The sequence below is a fragment of the Nannobrachium achirus genome (assembly GCF_963921795.1).
Source record: "Nannobrachium achirus genome assembly, chromosome: 3".
NCBI classification, from domain to species: domain Eukaryota; kingdom Metazoa; phylum Chordata; class Actinopteri; order Myctophiformes; family Myctophidae; genus Nannobrachium; species Nannobrachium achirus.
The window spans coordinates 48036929-48057048 of record NC_137812.1 but is presented as its reverse complement, the minus strand read 5'-3'; the positions used below and the strand labels follow the sequence as shown (position 1 = coordinate 48057048).

The window sequence follows — 20120 nt, the reverse complement described above, 5'->3', positions numbered from 1 at the left end:
TGTGCATACCGTGCACCTTGTGTGTCTGCAAAGTTCAAACACATCTCCCATGAACTCCTCTGTCGGAAACCACGAACCCTGACAGGGCTCAGTGGGACACGTCAACACTCAGGCACTGAAATAAAAACAGTGCGCTAAGCACAAATACGGGGCATTGAATTTCCTTGCTCCAGTCATGCCAGTCAACTGAGAGGGCAGTTGGGCTGAGAGGGAGGGGTGGCTGGTATCGACACTGGCACACAGACAGTATTAGCACATCCCTGGCTGGCTAGATTTACAGGCAGGCATGCTCAGACTGCTGGATTCATCGGCTGACACTGAAACTGTATTCGATTTATTTGAAGGAGACCATGTTAACATTAACATAAATTTCAGCAATAGAAATCTGATGCGTGCGTATACTATATATAGCTGAGAGCTTATTTTCGTCTGCAGTCCCTGGCAATTACACTGTATACAAAAGACAGTGTAAAACACATAAAACTATACATAAAACTGTACAATATACGTAGTTACAGTACATGACGTTATAACAGATGAGGACACTTTTGGCCCCACTATCTCCGGCACCGTTGCCCCTATCCATGCTAAACTTTGCACACACACTCCTTGGCTGGCAAACCACAACCTCCGCCCCTGATTTCTCACATGCCTCTCTTCTAGCTTATCTCCTGATTAGGGAGTCTTACGGGTAACATATAACTTTGTGGACCCATCAAAGCAGCCAAGTATTCAGTACTGAGTCTACATTGTACAACAGATTTCATAGAAGTGAAATTGATAGGTACAGTACATCTCATTCCTGCAGGAATGGTGTCAACGTGGATTGAGGTTTCAGGCTGATTTTGCAGATGTGACCAGGTGCTCCATCATTTTGTAGTTTCCTGAGAAGGTGAGATGAGTAGGTAGAGGCCATCTGGGGTCTAGGTGTCCCATTTAACCATAACAGCTCCCCCAGGAGTAGTCATCATGACCATCAGAGCAGCCATAATCTGGGTGAAACTGAAACCAAAACATCTACCTTGATCCAATATGAAATCAAGTTTAATTTTAGATCAGACCCATTATCTAAGGCATGGACCTATTGAGTTAAATACATGTTAGACCTACCTACTTGGGTTGCATCCTAGATGCTCAACCTTCCACTGAAGAAATGACTACTATGGTAATAAAAAAAATCAACCAACAAACTCTAGCAAGAGCACCCACTTTGACTATGGATTCCACGTATGTTATCGCGACACCTCAAAGGCCCTAAAAACAAGGCTCCAAACAGCCCAAAACAAACCTTCCATCTCGGACTCGGACTCACCTTACCGCTAATCAATTTCTACGCATGGGTTGGCTCACGCTAGCTGACAGAGTACAGCACTTTGCAATGGGCCTGGTGTACAAGATACACCACACAACTAAGATACCCATGTACCTGACAAAATACTTCCAAAACATCAAGGATGTTCACAATTATAACACCAGAGGCAGCTCCACAGATCATGTCCAACCCAGATTTGTCTAAAACAAAGGATGAGGAGGAGTATGCTGTGAAGAATTTCTTTTGAAAAAGAGTATGCCCTCGTGAACCTTTCAAAGTAGCGTATCTGATAGGAATTATGCACTGGCGTATGCCAGACGAATAGCCGTGGATCATAGATTATAGTATGCCCTCAAAGAAAGTCTAGGACACACTTGCCTGACTGCGCCAGACATCTCACACCACACTACGTGGGGGGAGAGAGTCTGAAATTCCGGGCAGACATTCTATTTCGGCGGGGGGGGGGCTAAAGCCTATTGACGTCACACACACACACACACACACACACATACACACACACACACTGCACACACACACACACACGCGCGACGGCGACGTGGCGTGACATTGCAAAAATACGTTATTTCTCATAACATATTATATGTCTGCATGTTTACGTTAGTGCAAAATGGTATTAAAACGTGAAGAAACGGCACTATTTCATAGTTTATTAAAATAATACGAGTCAAGTCTGACTCCGCCATGACAGTTTTCACGGACCAATCAGAGTCCACTAGACTCTCACGTGGGCAGAGGACACCAATCAGAGTCCACGAGCGAGTCTCACGTGAGCTCTGTTTGGAGGGGGCTGGGACCGGAGCAGCCACACGTGCCCCAAGCATACAACCCTGATTGGCCCATTCAATGCGCCCGCTCTTTGGGCGCTTTCGAAATAGATTAAAATGTGTGCAGCTTCAGTCCACACTACAAACCACCCACCAGCAGGGGGGGGTGATGTGCGGACTGAAGTGTCAGGCTAAGGACACACCACTGTATGCCACTAAAATGTGGCGCGCTCTACCAAAGCCCTTAAAGGTGTGTAAACCTACCTTCCTTTAAAACCGCTCTGAAAAGCCACTTACAGTTTTGCATTGTGTTTTACGTCTGTTTTTCTTTCCTGCATAGTACTGTGTTTTATTTGTGTGTCATTCAATGACATATGAGTTAAAAACTCCAGAGTACTGTCATGAAACTGTACCTTTTCCTATGCAAACATCTAATAAAGTCTTAGACCCAACAAAGGCATACTGTACTGTAGCTATAAATGTGTTATTTCCTCCAAGGCCTTCCTACCACTGTGTTCTAGGAGAATCAAATAGTGGGAGGTGGATCACTGAGCGCTGTAATGCTTTTTGATATCCGCCTTTCCATTGTAATGCAGCTGGGCCTGCAATTCTCTGGGGCTTCAGTTTCTAATGATGACAGTCTCTTCTTCTGTGGTGTTATTAGACGGAAATATGACAACTAATGAAGCTCTGAGCTCTGAGTTCAGTCAGGAACTTTTTTCTTCTTCTTTTTAATCAGCCCACCTTGTTTCTTATCTCTCCACAACCCAGGATATTTAAAGGGAAACTTAATATCTGACATTAGCTTGGAGATGCCTTCAAAAAGACACATTTGAGGAAGATGTCGTCTTCCCACGCCTCATTTAATGACAACAGGGAACCTCCGGGTCCCATGATGAGAGAACTGCAAAGGAAATTATACTTTTTTCGAGAGAGGGCGAGATCATTTAGCGACCTACAACTGGGTTGCAACCCAGTCGGTAGTTTTCACCGACTGGGTCGCTAAATCTACCGACTGGGTTGCTAAATCACCGACTGGGTTGCTAAATCAACCAACTGGGTCGGTAAATCTACCGACTGGGTCGCTAAATCAACCAACTGGGTCGGTAAATCTACCGACTGGGTCGCTAAATCAACCGACTGGGTCGCTAAATCACCGACTGGGTCGGTAAATCACCGACTGGGTCGGTAAATCTACCGACTGGGTCGGTAAATCTACCGACTGGGTCGGTAAATCAACCGACTGGGTCGGTAAATCAACCGACTGGGTCGCTAATTAAATCACCTTCCAAACCAGCCTTCTCCTCTCTCTCTCTCTCCCCGTCGCTCGCCGGACAGTGATCGCCGTCCGCTGTTTGGTTGATCTATCTGCCTGTGTGGTTTAGATCAGCTGCGTTGACAAACCAGCCTTCTCCTCTCTCTCTCTCTCTCTCTCTCTCTCTCTCTCTCTCTCTCTCTCTCTCTCTCTCTCTCTCTCTCTCTCTCTCTCTCTCTCTCTCTCTCTCTCTCTCTCTCTCTCTCTCTCTCTCTCTCTCTCTCTCTCTCTCTCTCTCTCTCTCTCTCTCTCTCCAGCCTTCTCCGCCTCTATATATATTTTTTATTTGTAGGCCTATTCTATATATTTATTTGTTTTTTATTAAAACTTGTATGTTTTTTGTTTTGCGCCTGGCGTTACTGCCGACAGACAGGCAGGCAGGCAGTGCGTGTCTCTGTCTGTCTGTCTGTCTGTCTGTCTGTCTGTCTGTCTGTCTGTCTGTCTGTCTGTCTGTCTCTGCCTGCGCCTCTGTCTGTCTGTCTATAGACCCTTTATTTTTAATAGAACACCTGGGACCTCTTCAAGGACCACTCGCGGTCCCGGACCACTGTTTGAGAAACACTGACAACGCACGGGTGTGTGTGTGTGTGTGTGTGTGTGTGTGTGTGTGTGTGTGTGTGTGTGCGTGCTGTGCGCTGCAGCGCGCGCTTTTTTTTTTGTTTTGACTGACACAAACAGAATTATTACAATACCTCTAAATGTTATTTGTTTATAATTTTTTTGCCTTAAGTTTCTTCCTGTTGTGTTAGTTTTTAATAGGCCTACTCTCTGTGATTGTTTTAAATACTTAGTTGGAAAGACATCATGACGTTATTATCCCGGCGGCACACACTGCCTCTGATGTCTGCGCGCTGATTTTTTTTTCTTCTTCCTCGAAAGCAGTGCTTTTTGCCTTTGATGTCTGCGCGCCGATTTTTTTTTATTCTTCTTCCTCGAAAGCAGTGATTTTTTTTAGTTAGAGAGAGAGAGAGAGAGAGAGAGAGAGAGAGAGAGAGAGAGAGAGAGAGAGAGAGAACTGATGATATCAAATGGAATCCAACAACCATTACAAAAATATGTAGGTCTATATTTTCCTGCTCTGCCTGTATTGTATTGTGTACACTTCTGCTTTGGCAGTATGTTTTCTCATGCCAATAAAGCCATTTGAATTGAATTGAATTGAATAGAGAGAGAGTGTAGGCTTCGCGGTGCACCAAAACCTGAACCTATCCTTAACCATAACCCTAACCCTAACCTTAACCCTAACCCTAACTCTAACCCTAACCCTAACCATAACCTTAACCCGAACCCTAACCCTAACCCTAACTCTAACCCTAACCCTAACCTCAGTAAAACAGACGCTGAGTAGCTAACCTGCCGACGCTGGTGAAAACGAGCGCTCCTTGCCTTAGCTCTCCTAGAATTTAGAAACTCGGCACCCGCAATAATAAAGGTTTATGGGAGTTTAATATAGCCTGTGTCTGTCTGTCTGCCTGCTTGCCTGTCTGTGTGTCCGTCTCGATGTAGTAGGCCTATTAGGCAAGTCATAATAATAATAATATTAATACATAGGCCTAATTAATGTGTGGCACGCATGCATCTCAGTGCTGTGCGCACATTTAATCACCCGACAGACAGGCAGGCAGGCAGCGCGTGTCTCTGTCTGTCTGTCTGTCTGTCTGTCTGTCTGTCTGTCTGTCTGTCTCTGCCTGCGCCTCTGTCTGTGCCTCTGTCTGTCTGTCTAGACCCTTTATTTTTAATAGAACACCTGGGAGCTCTTCAAGGACCACTCGCGGTCCCCGACCACTGTTTGAGAAACACTGACAACGCACGGGTGTGTGGGTGTGTGTGTGTGTGTTCGCGCGCTAAGCAGCGCAAACTACACCAGGTGAAAACGATTGTCTTTGATTGTGTGTGTTTGGGAGCTCTCTCTTTAAACATAACCAAAAAAGCACTGCTTTCGAGGAAGTCATTATGTCTTTCAGACTATTTAAAACAATCACAGAGAGTATGCATATTAAAAACTAACACAACAGGAAGAAACTTTAAGGCAAAAAAAAATTAGGGGTATTGTAATAAAAAAGAAACAAAGCGCGCGCGCGCGCGCGCGCACACACACACACACACACACACACACACACACACACACACACACAGGCAGAGACAGACAGACAGACAGACAGACAGACAGACAGAGACACGCGCTGCCTGCCTGCCTGTCTGTCGGCAGTAACGCCAGGCGCAACACTTATGGGAACTGTCTGAAAACAAAAAACATACAAGTTTAAATAAAAAACAAATAAATATATAGAATAGGCCTACAAATAAAAAATATATATAGAGGCGGAGAAGGCTGGAGAGAGAGAGAGAGAGAGAGGAGAAGGCTGGTTTGTCAACGCAGCTGATCTAAACCACACAGGCAGATAGATCAACCAAACAGCGGACGGCGATCACTGACTGGCGAGCGACCCGGTCGGGGAGAGAGAGAGAGAGAGAGAGAGAGAGAGGAGAAGGCTGGTTTGGAAGGTGATTTAATTAGCGACCCAGTCGGTTGATTTACCGACCCAGTCGGTAGATTTACCGACCCAGTCGGTGATTTACCGACCCAGTCGGTGATTTAGCGACCCAGTCGGTAGATTTACCGACCCAGTCGGTTGATTTAGCGACCCAGTCGGTTGATTTACCGACCCAGTCGGTAGATTTACCGACCCAGTTGGTAGATTTACCGACCCAGTTGGTTGATTTAGCAACCCAGTCGGTGATTTAGCGACCCAGTCGGTAGATTTAGCGACCCAGTCGGTAGATTTAGCAACCCAGTCGGTGGATTTAGCGACCCAGTCGGTGAAAACTACCGACTGGGTTGCAACCCAGTTGTAGGTCGCTAAATGATCTCGCTCCTACTGCTTTTTTCTTTGCGGGAGATAACACTAAAAATCATGTTTAATTCCATGTCCTTCTCGGACAAATAATAGTTCCTGACAGAAGTTAACAATATTGATAAGCAAAATTTGAATTAGTTAGTTTATATATTTCGCTCATGATTAAAAAACATACATGTGTCTTTTGTGTTTGTGTGTTTGGTGACAGTGAGCCATGCCGTGTCAGCCTCAGGTCAGTCCTGTCTGTTTCCAAGCAGTGGAGATAGAGAGGGCACCGTATTTCTGTTTAATTCAGTTACTTCTCTTGGCTAGATCCACACTGAAATGCCTTAAGGGTGATTGTGTGTGCATGTGCATGTGCATGTGCATGTGTGAGAGAGAGAGGGTAAAATAGAATCAGTGCAGCCAGAAAGAGTTGTAGATTTCCTCAGGTCACACTGGGAAAAGTGGACATTAATGATGCAGTAGCTGCGCGTGCACACACACACACACACACACAGAGAGACAGACAGAGAGACAGACAGACAGACAGACAGACAGACAGACGCACGCACGCACGCACGCACGCACGCACGCACGCACGCACGCACGCACAAAAACCTCTCGGTTTCATCTCCAGAGCCCCTGTAGTGAAACGGGAAGCCCTTGCATTATTAATGGTGCTTGTTTTGCAAAGCGCTGCCCTTGCTCTCACTGTAAGGCAACCAAACACTGCTGCTAAATGGAAACATTATGTTTCATTCATTGGCCTAATGGGGCTAATTGACTTTAACATGACTGGCATTGTAGCCTAAGAGTTCAAGTGACCAGAGGGTCATCAGGTCCAGTTCCCCAGGGAATACATAGGGAAGAGATGAGTAAGACTGGCTCTCCCCTCCCTATACTCCACTATTGATACGCTGTACAGATGGTCAGCTCTCGTGTATGCATGGATAACCCTAAAGTCTGATATACAGTCCAGCCTAGGTCCACTTATGTATTCCATATTTACAAATGATTTAACTCTCGTCCTAAAAAATGATACAACTGTATAAGCAACAGCAACAACATCTGCAGATTTAAATATAATTTTGAACAGTGAGCTGGAGAAAATTGGATCCTGGAAAACAAATTGATACTTAATACATCCAAAACGAAAAGCATAGTATGGTAGTGAATGATTGCTGTTATCATACATGGATGATGGATTATGGACCGGCCAATGGAGCCCATAAAGGGCCTCTGACCTCTGGGGGCCTCTGCACCGGAGTGTGAGGCTTCTGGTTCCCTGCATGGGCAAACATTGCCTATAGTGTGCAGTGCAAACTTTTCTTTTCTTTTCAAATCTTTTTTATTAAAGTACAGTCAGAGTCATAATGAGGCAGGTACATACATATATTGATGACACCTCAAGTCCCATTCCCATCACAGTAATCATTGGTACAAATTAGCACGAGATCTGAGGCCATCACGGTACGTACAAATTCAGTATAAGAAGAGAAACCCTGCCCATAGAAGATAATAAAAGAAAACATTTTCTCCCCTATACCCAATTTAGTGTTAAGCCAATTCCCCCATTCCCCATACTCTACGCTAGACCCATCCCTGCTAATCCCCATCGTACTCATTGGGAGGGTGAAGACAACAACGGGTCTCCTCCGATACCCGATCCGTCATGCCACCATCTTCTTTTCACCTGACATTAAGGAGCATCACCGGGGGGGCGTAACGCATGCGGAGGTACACGCTATCCTCCCCAGTTCCACCCCTCTCTGAACAGGCGCCCTGACCACTGTGGACAGTGCAAACTTTTCTAATCATTATTTGTTGGATTTCTGTATTGGCAGTGAAAAATTGTTGTTGCAGAAAAGAAAGAATGGCAAATTATGCATCCATACAGTAATGAGCTTAATTGGGCTGAGTTTAACTTAAAAAACTTAAAAAAAAAAAACGTCATGAGAGAATGGAATTGGATTCCCTTGAAGGGGTGTCCTGTCCTCCATAGCTGCTATGCCCAGGGGCCTCCTCACGCTGCGGTCCTGGCTGGCATCACTACAGTTTTATAACAGCACTGTGCTGATTCTTTGGTATTATGCTCTTGGGCTGCTAGTAGAGCTTCGTTATGCTACTGTATAGGATGTAAATCATACAGCTTAGGGTTGAGCTACCATAGATACTGCAGTTTGACAGTTGCTAGCCATGGAAGATTGGAAGTTATTGTCTTCCTGGACTGCACACCCGGGGGCAAGACCGTCTCAAAACTGAGCAATATCAGTGGTTGCCCGTAGCAACAGAATTCATATTGCACATCTATATCTATATTAAAAAGAATAAAGCATTTTAAGAAAGTATTAAAGAAATAGTAGCAGAAGAAAATGTTTTTGATTAGGTTTTTGTACAAACTGAAAGTAATCATACAAGATTAGCAAAACACTCAAAGTGTTTTTGTAATCATTAGTTCCTCTCTTTTTATGTGGAGAGTTTATTACATTTGTTGATGTAACTTATATACATTTTAGAGGAATATTAGACTGGCATACTCTTATAGCAAAACTGCCATTTATTTGTTTGTCCACATCAAAAAGGTAGCCAGTAAGAGCAATCTAATTCAACACGGAAGCATGAGCTTCATAATAACATAGATAAACAAAGCCAAATTAAATCACGTTGTGATTCGTGAGATGACGAATGCATATTCTGCAAGAGTGCATGGTGTGAACCTATTGGCAATGCCTATCCAGACTCTCTTCAGAGATGATGAATGGTAGCTAGTACATACAGTTTACCTCTCTCATTACTCTACACAACAGGACTCTCGGGCTGCTGCTCCCCCCCAGACTATTTTCTACAGCGTTATGGCTTCTGTGTCATCCATGGTGCGCTCTATTAAAAGAGTCTAGGAGGATCTTGAATGACATATCTCCTGTTACAGGGGCCAAACAGCGCTGCAGTGAGGCTATGGCCATGTGCACTTTAGCACTTAGCAATGTATGCAAGCAATAGCTGGTAGACGACACCAGCAGCAGAGGAAGAGAGAAAAGTGAAGTCTCATTGAAAAGCTGCACACAATAGCCCAGATTGTCTCAGAGTCTCTGAGTTTGGACAGCGGATGACAATGTTCTTACTTCATACTGTGCATGCTCGGCATTGTGAAATTAAATAAAAGTTCTTCCATGGCCCAAATAGCTTTGTTATTGATTGATTGATTAATAATATATTCAATTAATTAATTAAATGGGGAAAAAAATCTATGAATCTTTTAGAAGGCAGAGGATGATCTGGTAACCACTGAATGGCAAAATTACTTTGTTACATGGATTTTCAGTCATCAGTGCTTCAATACCAATGGAGAAAGTGCATGATGGAGGATGTGTCCAAATTAACTCCTGCTGGTGAAGAATGACCAATAGGCCCTCACACCTTACAGACCAAACATAGTCTATTTGTATTTCAGCCTCACTAAGGATGGTCATGTCATTTTTGTCCGTTAGTCTGTCTAATAATATGTCCCAAACAGCATTATCTTGAAAGAGTCTACTAGACAATATGCTGAGCACATTCATGCTGCTTGGATGATGACCCAATGGCCTTTTCCACAGGATAATAACTTCATCAGTTCAAACACCTTGTGTAAGACGGCCTCTAGGGGCCACTAGTAGTTAAATTACAGCAGGTTAAAGTTGTAGACCAGATCAGTGGCCTTATGGTTAGTGTGTCCATCCTGAGATTGGGAGGTCCGGGTTCGATTCCCTGCCTGGGACTCATAATAAATGCCTCCCTACTTGGCACTCAGCATCAAGGGATGGATTGAGGTAAATCCCTGCGAAATATAGCGTCATGTCCAGCGGATGTACCTGTATATCATGGCTGGGGGATGTATTTGTACATCAAGCCGCATCACGCTACAGAAACAGGAGAAAGCCTCCTGCCCTATTAGTGTGGTACGATGTGTACTTCCGTAGGATTTTTGTGCCAAAATTGATTTTTTTGCAGATCCTGGTTCTATAGAGTTCAAACTATGAGAAAATGATGGGTGCCAACTTTTCCGGACCCCCGCCCCCTTTCTGGGGGTCATCTAGTTTGGGACCTCCCAGAACAGTACGCCAGCCAGTTAATGTCCAATTTTCTTAATATTAAGATTGTTTTGTAGGTTTTAAAACATTCTGAGTTCATTTATTACACTTTTGAAGCAGACAGAATAACCTTTCTGACTTGGTTTGGGGTCTTTCCTCACCTGGGACCCCCCCCGACGTACCCCTGTGCCTATCTCAGTAATCACTCTGCTCCTGCTCCAGAAAAATGTCATATTAGATCATAATTGAATAAATGTTTTTTGTAGCTGGGCTCTAAAAACAAAAATGAGTAGTAGGCAAATACCAGGGGTCTTCCACAGGGGCTTCGGGACCCCTAGGGGGTCCTCAGAGTTACTACATAGTGTACTTCTAATGATTTTTTTGGCTGAACTTTAATTTTTTACTGATTTGGCTTTTATAGGGACCAAACTGTGAGAAAATGATGAGTGTCAGATTTTCCTGACCCCTGCCCTTTTTCTGGGGGGTCATCTATTTTAGGACCTCACAGAACAGTATGCCAGCCAGTTAATGTCCAATGTATAATATTAGAGCTGTTTTGAAGGTTTTAAAACATTCTAAGTTCATATATTGCACTTTTGAAGCAGCCAGAATAACCTTTCTGACTTTTGATGGGGGTCTTTCCTCACCTGGGACCTGGGACATTACAGTCCTTGCTGGGCTCCTGCTCCAAAACAGTGTCAAATTAGATCATAATTGAAGCATAAACGCTTTTGTAGCTGGGCTCTGACAACAAAAATGAGTAGCTAATACCAGGGGTCTTCCACAGGGGGTCTGGGTGGTGTCCTCAGAGTTACTACAGGGGGCCAGCTAAATCTCTGGTCACACCAACCTCCCAGTCAGCCAAGACATCTGACTGGAAAATACCCCCCACTCTTTGAATACCATCCATTTTCTTCAATTGGTGGAAGCTCAGGGCAATTTGTCAGGTATAATTTATACTGCATTGTGACGTAGTTGGCATGGAGGATATGTGGTAGTAGTGCAGCTCCAAGTTCTTTGACTGAAATCCCACCCCATTACCCTGCATTATCACAGATGCGGGGTTGTTGGACCAAAGTGCTCCAATGACTCCAATGTTGATGAAAATAAGTAAGCCTTGCCCAGCCCTGTGGCTCATAGGGCAGGAGTCTATGTCCTGTTTCTGTGAGGCAGCTTGATGTACATTAAGTACCCCTGGACAGTGGACATGATAATAGTTTGTCACAGGGACATACCCCAATCCAGCCTTTGATGCTGAGGTCATACATTCAAGATGTATGACAAGATGACTGTGTGTGTGTGTGTGTGTGTGTGTGTGTGTGTGTGTGTGTGTGTGTGTGTGTGTGTGTGTGTGTGTGTGTGTGTGTGTGTGTGTGTGTGTGTGTGTGTGTGTGTGGACTTCATATGGGAATATGAAGTCCTGCCACACTAACAGAATCCATATATGGCCAAGACAGATGGCCAAGACAGCCCATATCTGTGACTGTGTGGCTGGTTCTATAGACAGGGATCTCCATGTATGGGCATAAAAGGGTATGATGTCAGTTGTCATAGACATCATAGGACTTTCACATAACAAATAACTGAGTCAGCATGTTTGGGCTCTCATAGCATATCTCCATATACAGTACATGGATCTCCATATATGCGTAACAGGGGTCTCCATATATGGGTAACTGGTCCGATATACATCACAGGCCAGATGGCAAAGAATTGGCGCCCTGAGGCATCTTACTAGTAAATAATACTGAGTGAGAATACTAATACAGTTTCTAATATTATTCAAAAATAGATAGCAAATTGCAGAACCGGATGCAAGAATATGGCCAAAACTGAAATAGCCATTTGGCTGGCCCCTTGTAGTAACTCTGAGGACACCTGGGGGTCCCGGACCCCCTTTGGAAGACCTCTGGTATTAGCTACTACAGGTACAAAAGCTTTTATGCTTCAATTATGAACTAATTTGACACTGTTCTGGAGAAGGAGCAGAGCAAGGACTGTATTGAGTACTGAGATAGGCTCAGGGGTCATTACGGGGGTCCCAGGTGAGGAAAGACCCCCACCAAAAGATGGAAAGGTTATTCTGGCTGCTTCAGAAGTGCAATATATGAAATTGTTTTAAAATCTTCAAAACAACTCTAATATTATGAAAATTGGACATTAACTGGCTGGCATACTGTTCTGGCATACTGTTCTGCGTCCTAAAATAGATGACCCCCCCAGAAAGGGGGCAGGGGTCAGGAAAATCTGACACCCATCATTTTCTGAAAATGTGGTCCCTATAAAAGCCAAAGCAGTAAAAAATACATTTTAGCAAAGAAATCCTTAGAAGTACACTTCGTATCACACTTGTAGTAACTTTGAGGACCCCCAGGGGTCCCGAACCCCCTGTTGAAGACCCCTGGTATTTGTTACTACTTATTTTTGTTTTCAGAAAAAAACTTTTATGCATCAATTATGATCTAATATGACATTGTTCTGGAGCAGGAGCAGAGCGAGTACTGAGATAGGCACAGGGGTCCGTCTAGGGGGTCCCAGGTGAGGAAAGACCCCAACCAAAAGTTAGAAAGCTTATTCTGGCTGCTTCAAAAGTGTAATAAATGAACTCAGCATGTTTTAAAACCTACAAAACAACCCTAATATTAAGAAAATTGGACATTAACTGGCTGGCGTACTGTTCTGGGAGGTCCCAAACTAGATGACCCCCAGAAAGGGGGCGGGGGTCCGGAAAAGTTGGCACCCATCATTTTCTCATAGTTTGGACTCTATAGAACCAGGATCTGCAAAAAAATCAATTTTGGCACAAAAATCCTACGGGAGCTGTTTTGTGGACGCATCGTACCACACTATATGGGCCACATGGCTTGGCAAGACTTACTTAGATTAAAGTATGAAAATACTTTGTAATCTCATACAAACAACAAATGAACACCTGTGGATCTGCTAATGTTTTATCACAGTTTAAATGGAAAAGCTAAATGGAAGGGCTGGGTAATAACAGCACTGACATGACATGCAGCCAGCGTGCAGTGCTCAGGGACCGATACAAGGTTTCTGCCCGACAGTGACGGCGGTATGTATCCAATAGCAAGAATGTCTTTTGGTGTGGGAGGAAAGTGGAATACCCAGAGGATACCCAATGCAAACAGGAAGAACATGCAGAAAGGAAGGCCACCTACACCCCTGCCAGGGTACCAACAAAGGACCTTCTTGCTGTGATGAGGCAGCTCAGTGCATAGTGCATAGCACTGTTCCTCCGAGCGGCTGTGTGGCTCTTTGAGTGCCTCCTTAAATTAGTTTTACTGGAACATGGTGATAAAGGGAATTAATTCAAGCTGCTGTTGTTGCTCAACCATGAACACATTTGTTTTCCAGTTTTGCTTGAACAGCTCCAAACAAGAATCTGATTCCGAATCAAATCTGATTCGGGACATAATCAAATCTGATTTGGGACATGATGAAAGAATTAGAGTTAGCTATGTTATTTGCAAACTTGCAAATACAAACATTGGAAAATATTGCCATCAAAGTATTAAAATAAAGTCAGAGGTGGGCCTTAAATATCTCATCCAAATTATGTACACCACACTTAAACTATACAGTTAAATGTTCATTAATCTATGAAAGATCAATTAAAAGTTAAAGCAAAAGATAGTTAATGTAGTTACTGTATTACGGTTCAATACCCTTGAATCTGGGATGGTTAGGATAATTCTTCTCCTGTCTCTTCCAGTGTGTTGTAACAAGACATGGATCTATGGTATACTGTAAAGCTCTGCCACTAACACAGAGAGAGGGGGTGCTTCGAAAAGAGCAAGGGCCTGTTGACATCAGCAAACACATCAGTGACATCAAACGCATAAATGTGACGGACAGAAAACAAAACAAAGGGATCAACCCTGACCACGAACCTGCTCTGCGGCAAAACCCTCATAGAGGCAACAGCTGGCGTTTGGTTACTTACGTCTGTGTCGGGTCCCTTATCTGCCCCGGGGCAGCAGAACGTGACAAACTCATGGCACCTCTTGTGGCACACAAAACAGCAAACTGAAGGGGGAAGAGAAAGAGAGAATGTTAAAATGACTGACGAGGAGAAAGCTTCTCAACATGTGTCAAGGTGGCCAGTCCACCACCTTTAAAGCCTTGCACAATGCTATACAGTACTGTAAAACAGTGGTTCTCAACCTGTGGGTCGGGACCCCAGGGGGGTCCCCAAATTATTTTGGGGGGTCCCCAGATGTTTCACTATAATGTGCAACATTGTTTTCTCACACAGTAAACACTGCATTACCTCTATACACTTAAACATAAAGTTTAAGTGTATAGAGGTAATGCAGAAATTGTGAAAATAGCCAATCTACATGCTCCAAACGCCTCGCAACGTGGATCTGTTATTTTCACAATAGAACCGTGTTAGACAAAATGTAATGCCTCAACTCTTAGTGCTCGTCAGGGTGGGGGGGTCCCCAGTTAAAATATGATTATTTTGGGGGTCGCGGTCTGAAAAGATTGAGAACCACTGCTGTAAAATACACTGAGTGTAACTCTGACAGTGTAATATGGAACAAAATGGTTCCATTTGTACTTTGTTAGAGTTAAAACTGATGATTTTACAGGGAACGTCCCAGGATCTAGAACACAGTAAGAACACACAACACACATGCATTGCGCACACACTCACACAACAGTGATTGCATACACATACAGTATGCATAGTGAAACACAGATATAGTTGTTGGATTTCAGTGTCAATGAGTGCAGCACATGAGGGGAGAGAATGGCGTCTATGGATACCATCTCCCAGACACTGGCTGACACAGAGAGGAGTGAAAGGGCAGGCTGGCTTCGATAACGGACATATGCCCCCCTCACTCTCTCCCTCGCTCTGTATTTGAAGGCAGACAGTTGCCGTGCAGGATAAAAGCTGTCGAATTAGTGGGGAGATTTAACTTGGTGGTATATCCCACTTTAACTGTCAGTCAGTTCCTCACATTTGCCATTGATCACTAATCCTCTAAAAAGCTTTGCCCTCAAGAGATATGATTTATTTTTTACTTATACACTGCCATATCCATCCATCCATCCATCCATCCATCTTTCCCCTTTTAGACAATATATTCATGATGCATGTGAACGGTTAATCAGTTGTCCCTAAACCCATAATAAGCCTTTTTTTCAAAGTATGCTGGGATATTCAGAAGTATTTTTTGACAAAGCACGCCCACTTCCACTTTTTGCCAATCATGTTCTTCTTTGGTTCAGGCCAGGGCCAAGCTCTTCTCTGAGTTTTGTGCAAATCCATTCTGATCCAGATCCTTGTAACTGATGGATGAACAGACTGGTAACTGATAGATGGATGGACAGACTGGGGGCTACTGTTCTGTTCTCTGATGAGATATGACAGTCAGTCAGATAAACACATCTTTTCAACCACGACTCTTGAGACGTTGTCTTTGAATACATTGATTACATTATGCTGTGGCTGATAGTTCTCAGGAAGAACAATCCAGTGTATGATTGCAGTTTTACTGAACACATTCATGTTCATACCATTAAATTCACACTGACCATAATGGCATTTTGTATTATCCTGTTAGCGTTATTGTATGCACCTACTTTACTTTTTGTTAACAAGTATTCAATCAATCAATCCAAACACTAGATTACTTTTTCCCCTTTACTATTTGAACAGCATATTATCGGCAGTATTTATCTCCTCTTCAAAAATGAACACAGTCGAGGCAATCGTGCCATGTGGGTGCTGTGACATACATTATAACAGAAACAGATGCAAATCAATACAACCACACCCCCAAACCCTCACTCTGCCCCATATGGCTGGTCCAGTCAATAATGATGAACATCAAACCCGATCCATAACTCACACCGCCCACACGCACACAAGTCAGCTCATCAATCTGATGATTAATAAATATTAAAAGGTTACAGAGCACGGACCTGAAGCCAGTCTTTTAAGCCAGCAACCAGCTGTGAGAGAGGCCTATACGGTATCTCACACCCAGACAAAACAGTCACTCTTCTCATTCTCAAGAAAAAATCACACTCGTGTGAACTGAGCGGTGGTGTGTGTGTGTGTGTGTGTGTGTGTGTGTGTGTGTGTGTGTGTGTGTGTGTGTGTGTGTGTGTGTGTGTGTGTGCCCCCTGTGTGTGTGTGTGTGTGTGTGTGTGTGTGTGTGTGTGTGTGTGCCCCCTGTGTGTGTTTGTGTGTGAGTGTGCCTGGCCTATGCCTGGCCTATCCTGAACAACAGCGCCCCTCCCTTAACATGTGTGGTCAGAAAAGGTTACTGCAGGGCAGGCTACATACCCGGAGACAGACAGACAAACAGACAGACAAACAGACAAACAGACAGACAGACAGACCCACACACACGGCCACGTATAGGAGCGTTGTGACCACCGCTCAAAAATAGACACGGATGAGTAGACCTGTCAAAGTTATTACAAATGTCATGATCGTGACAGCCCTGCCGAGAAAACATACAGTACGTTGTCATCAGGCTGAAGGCATGAATTCTGACTAAATGTAGGTGCTTGCTTTACTTCTCACCTAAGAATGAAACGTCTACATGACGTTTTCTGCGGCATTACTAAGGCAAAGACTGTTTTGCTGCTTTGCTTAAGAAGGTCAACGCTGAATTTGATTGGCCTTTATTTTGGTGATTCATTGTGCTTTGCAGAGTTATTGTTCAGCTAAAATAGCAGGATGAAAGGAAATCATACTTATCTAGAGTGTAAGAGAGAGAGAGAGACACACACACACACACACACACACACACACACACACACACACACACACACACACACACACACACACACACACACACACACACACACACACACACACACACACACACACACACACACACACACACACACACACACACACACACACTAGGCCTGGTGAATATCTGCACTCCGAGGAGCACACTATTCTAGTTGCTATTGCAATTTAAACTATGCACCTTACTTATCCGTTACAATATCTGTTCAGTGCTATTTTAACTACCTCATTCAATTGCCTTTTTTACCACTGCAAATAATGGGAGCTTGTAAGATAAAGAATTCCACCAACTCTTTTCACCTGTTAACATGATGTGACAATAAAGTTGAAGTTCATAGCGGGTCTCCATGGATACACCCTGGTGTTCTAATTGGAGCATTGGCCCACTGGTCTTTTTCAAGGGCCAGAACAGCACTTACAGAGGGCGTTCAACCCATGAATCACCTCTGACACCATTTTGAAGTAAATGTCTCCATTAAGGGGTAAAACGAGCGAGGCCCACTGTAAAAGTACTACCTTCAGAGCTTAATGTACTCCATATTTCAAAGGCATGGTCATTAAGAACCTTATTAATCAAGTCAATCAATCTTTTCTTACCAGTTGCCAAACTACTAGGTTATAAACAAGAAAGACTCTGGCAGAAAGAAGTATTGAGCGTCTCTTGTTCACGTGTTCCACTTCTAACATAAACTGGTTAGAATGAATGAATTTATTCTACAGTGACAGTGATAAACTATGTGCTGTTTAGAAATTTGCTTTTGTTTGAGGTGAAAGAACAGAAAAAACAATAACAAACAACTTAGCACTGCTTATTAGGTGTCACAGTTTTCTCGTCCTGTCTCTTCTGTATGCGAGAGCTGGAGAAAACTCAGATCAGATCAGGTGATCAGGTGCACACGCATGTACATGAATAAAAAATGTTATGTACTGTAAATCTAAAGACATTTGGGAATTTGGAGAGTTTCTTTTTTTACTTGTTGCTAAATTCGTGAATGAAAACATTACATTATTTAACGGTTAGTGGAGATTCCAATTAAGGATTCTGTTTCGGAACAATTACAGATGATTAGATTTATGTTTTTGTGTCTGCTCCTAGCAAAATATTGTTGGAGGCAAGTCAATTATAAAAACAATAAGTCTGATCCTATTTCTGAATAACTGACAGGAGTTTAACTCCATCTATAGAGAAAAGCAAAGGTGTTACAGTGGACTATAAGAGTCAGCCTGTGAGTCGTGACTGTATTGTTTCTCACTCTAAGGACAAGGATAATTACAAAGCAGGTGAGAATGTAATGAGGGCTGTCAAATCAATACTTATTCAATTCTCTACAAACCCTTTAGCGTAGTGAAATCCTTTACCCCCTCGACTCCCCTGCTTTTGTTTGCAACGATAATAAGTATCGGTCTCTCTACAATTTCATTTCATCCGATTGGAGGAAGTGCAGGAATGGTTTCCTTTTGCTTTGTCTCTTTTAGTCTGCAGTGAGATGAGAGGGCGGCTATGAGAAAGCGTAATTTCAGGATAGATGAGGAAGCTTAACTGATGTCAAATAAAATATGGAGGTGCCTTGCAGAAACAAGGAGAATGTGTGGGCGAACGCGTTTAGTGGTAACATTGAATTGCTTCTTCCCACTCTTGGCCTTTCTAAAATTCACTTATTGAAAAGCTGGAGGGCTCGTATTCATCCCTAACCATTCTTTTGAATAAGTCGCCAGAGAGTCTGCAAGCAAGTGCTTTCACCCTTGTCACCAAACAATGGTTGGATGGCCATGAAAGAGCAAATGAGGAAAATACACCAAAGGCTCTCTACCCAGGGCGCCTGATGTAGAGACATGCAGAGACAAAAACATCTGATGAAACTAAATTATTTTGCATTCAATCGCCTACGACTTTTGTTTTGTTTACCATGTCTTCTGACAGATTGGTGACAAATTATGAATAGATAAATAAATGTATTCCGCACTCTCATGAAGACGTGCAAGTGTAAGTGCACTTACAGCACATACTGTAGGTGACCCAGAGAAATAATGGAACATTGCAGGGTCACATTGGCATGAGGCGTGCAACAAATGGGCAAATTGGTAATTTCTGTAGGCCAAGCGGCGTGTTATTCCCTGCCTGCATGTGTTTGCAGGCATTTGGGGCACTTGCCAAGTGCCACTGTGAAAGGAGAGGTGCAGTATAGGGGGTGTGTGAGTTTAGGGGCAATGAGGAGGACTGGCCAGGCTGCTTGGACCAGCTCTACAGCAGTGGTTCTCAACCTGTGGGTCGGGACCCCAAGGGGGGTCCCCCAAATTATTTTGGATGATGATTAACTTAATGTGCAACAATGTTTTCTCACTTAACAGTAAACAAACCTACACAAAGTTTAAGTGTATCTAGGGTGTCTGCACATTTCTAAAGTAACAATTTAAGGACTTATTATACCTCTAAAATAACAAATTAAACCTTGGCCAAATTGTCTAATATTAGAGGCAAAAATTGTGAAAATAGACATGTAGATCGGCTATTTTCACAATAGAACCATGTTATACAAAATGTAATGCGTTGTGTAGTGCTCGTCAGGGTGGGGGTCCCCAGTTCAAATATGATTGTATTGGGGTCGCGGCCTGAAAGGGTTGAGAACTACTGCTCGACAGCATTATGGTGGGTTGCACACATGTCCACTGCATTAGTGTGATGGAGAGACACACCCACATGGACATCACCAAAATCCCACAAATCATATTATGTTACCATGGATTAAAGGGAAAACTAATCTCACGACTGAACATTTTTTTGCCCGTCCCAATGTGATTTGTGGAACAGTGTGACTCACTGTCCAGTGCAGCACATGGACAGGCAGGCATTCGCCAAATATCTGGTGAATATGAATTGAGATTTAAATGAAATGGGCTTTATAATGAAAAATGCTTCCCATAGAACCAGTGTCAGATGTATTCATTGCTTTTGTTATAAACTCCCAAGATCATTTTAACATAATTTTGTTCTTAGG

General features: G+C 43.4%; 1 protein-coding gene across 2 annotated transcripts in view; it reads right to left on the bottom strand.

Moving 5' to 3' along the window:
• The window catches only part of LOC308281284 (protein kinase C alpha type-like), a 210052-nt gene that overhangs the window by 129789 nt on the left and 60143 nt on the right, over positions 1–20120 (bottom strand). For both annotated transcript variants that reach the window (XM_080721426.1, XM_080721427.1), the window contains one exon: positions 14287–14369. In XM_080721426.1, the coding sequence (XP_080577552.1) occupies positions 14287–14369 (83 nt within the window). The remainder of the gene's footprint in view (positions 1–14286; positions 14370–20120) is intronic.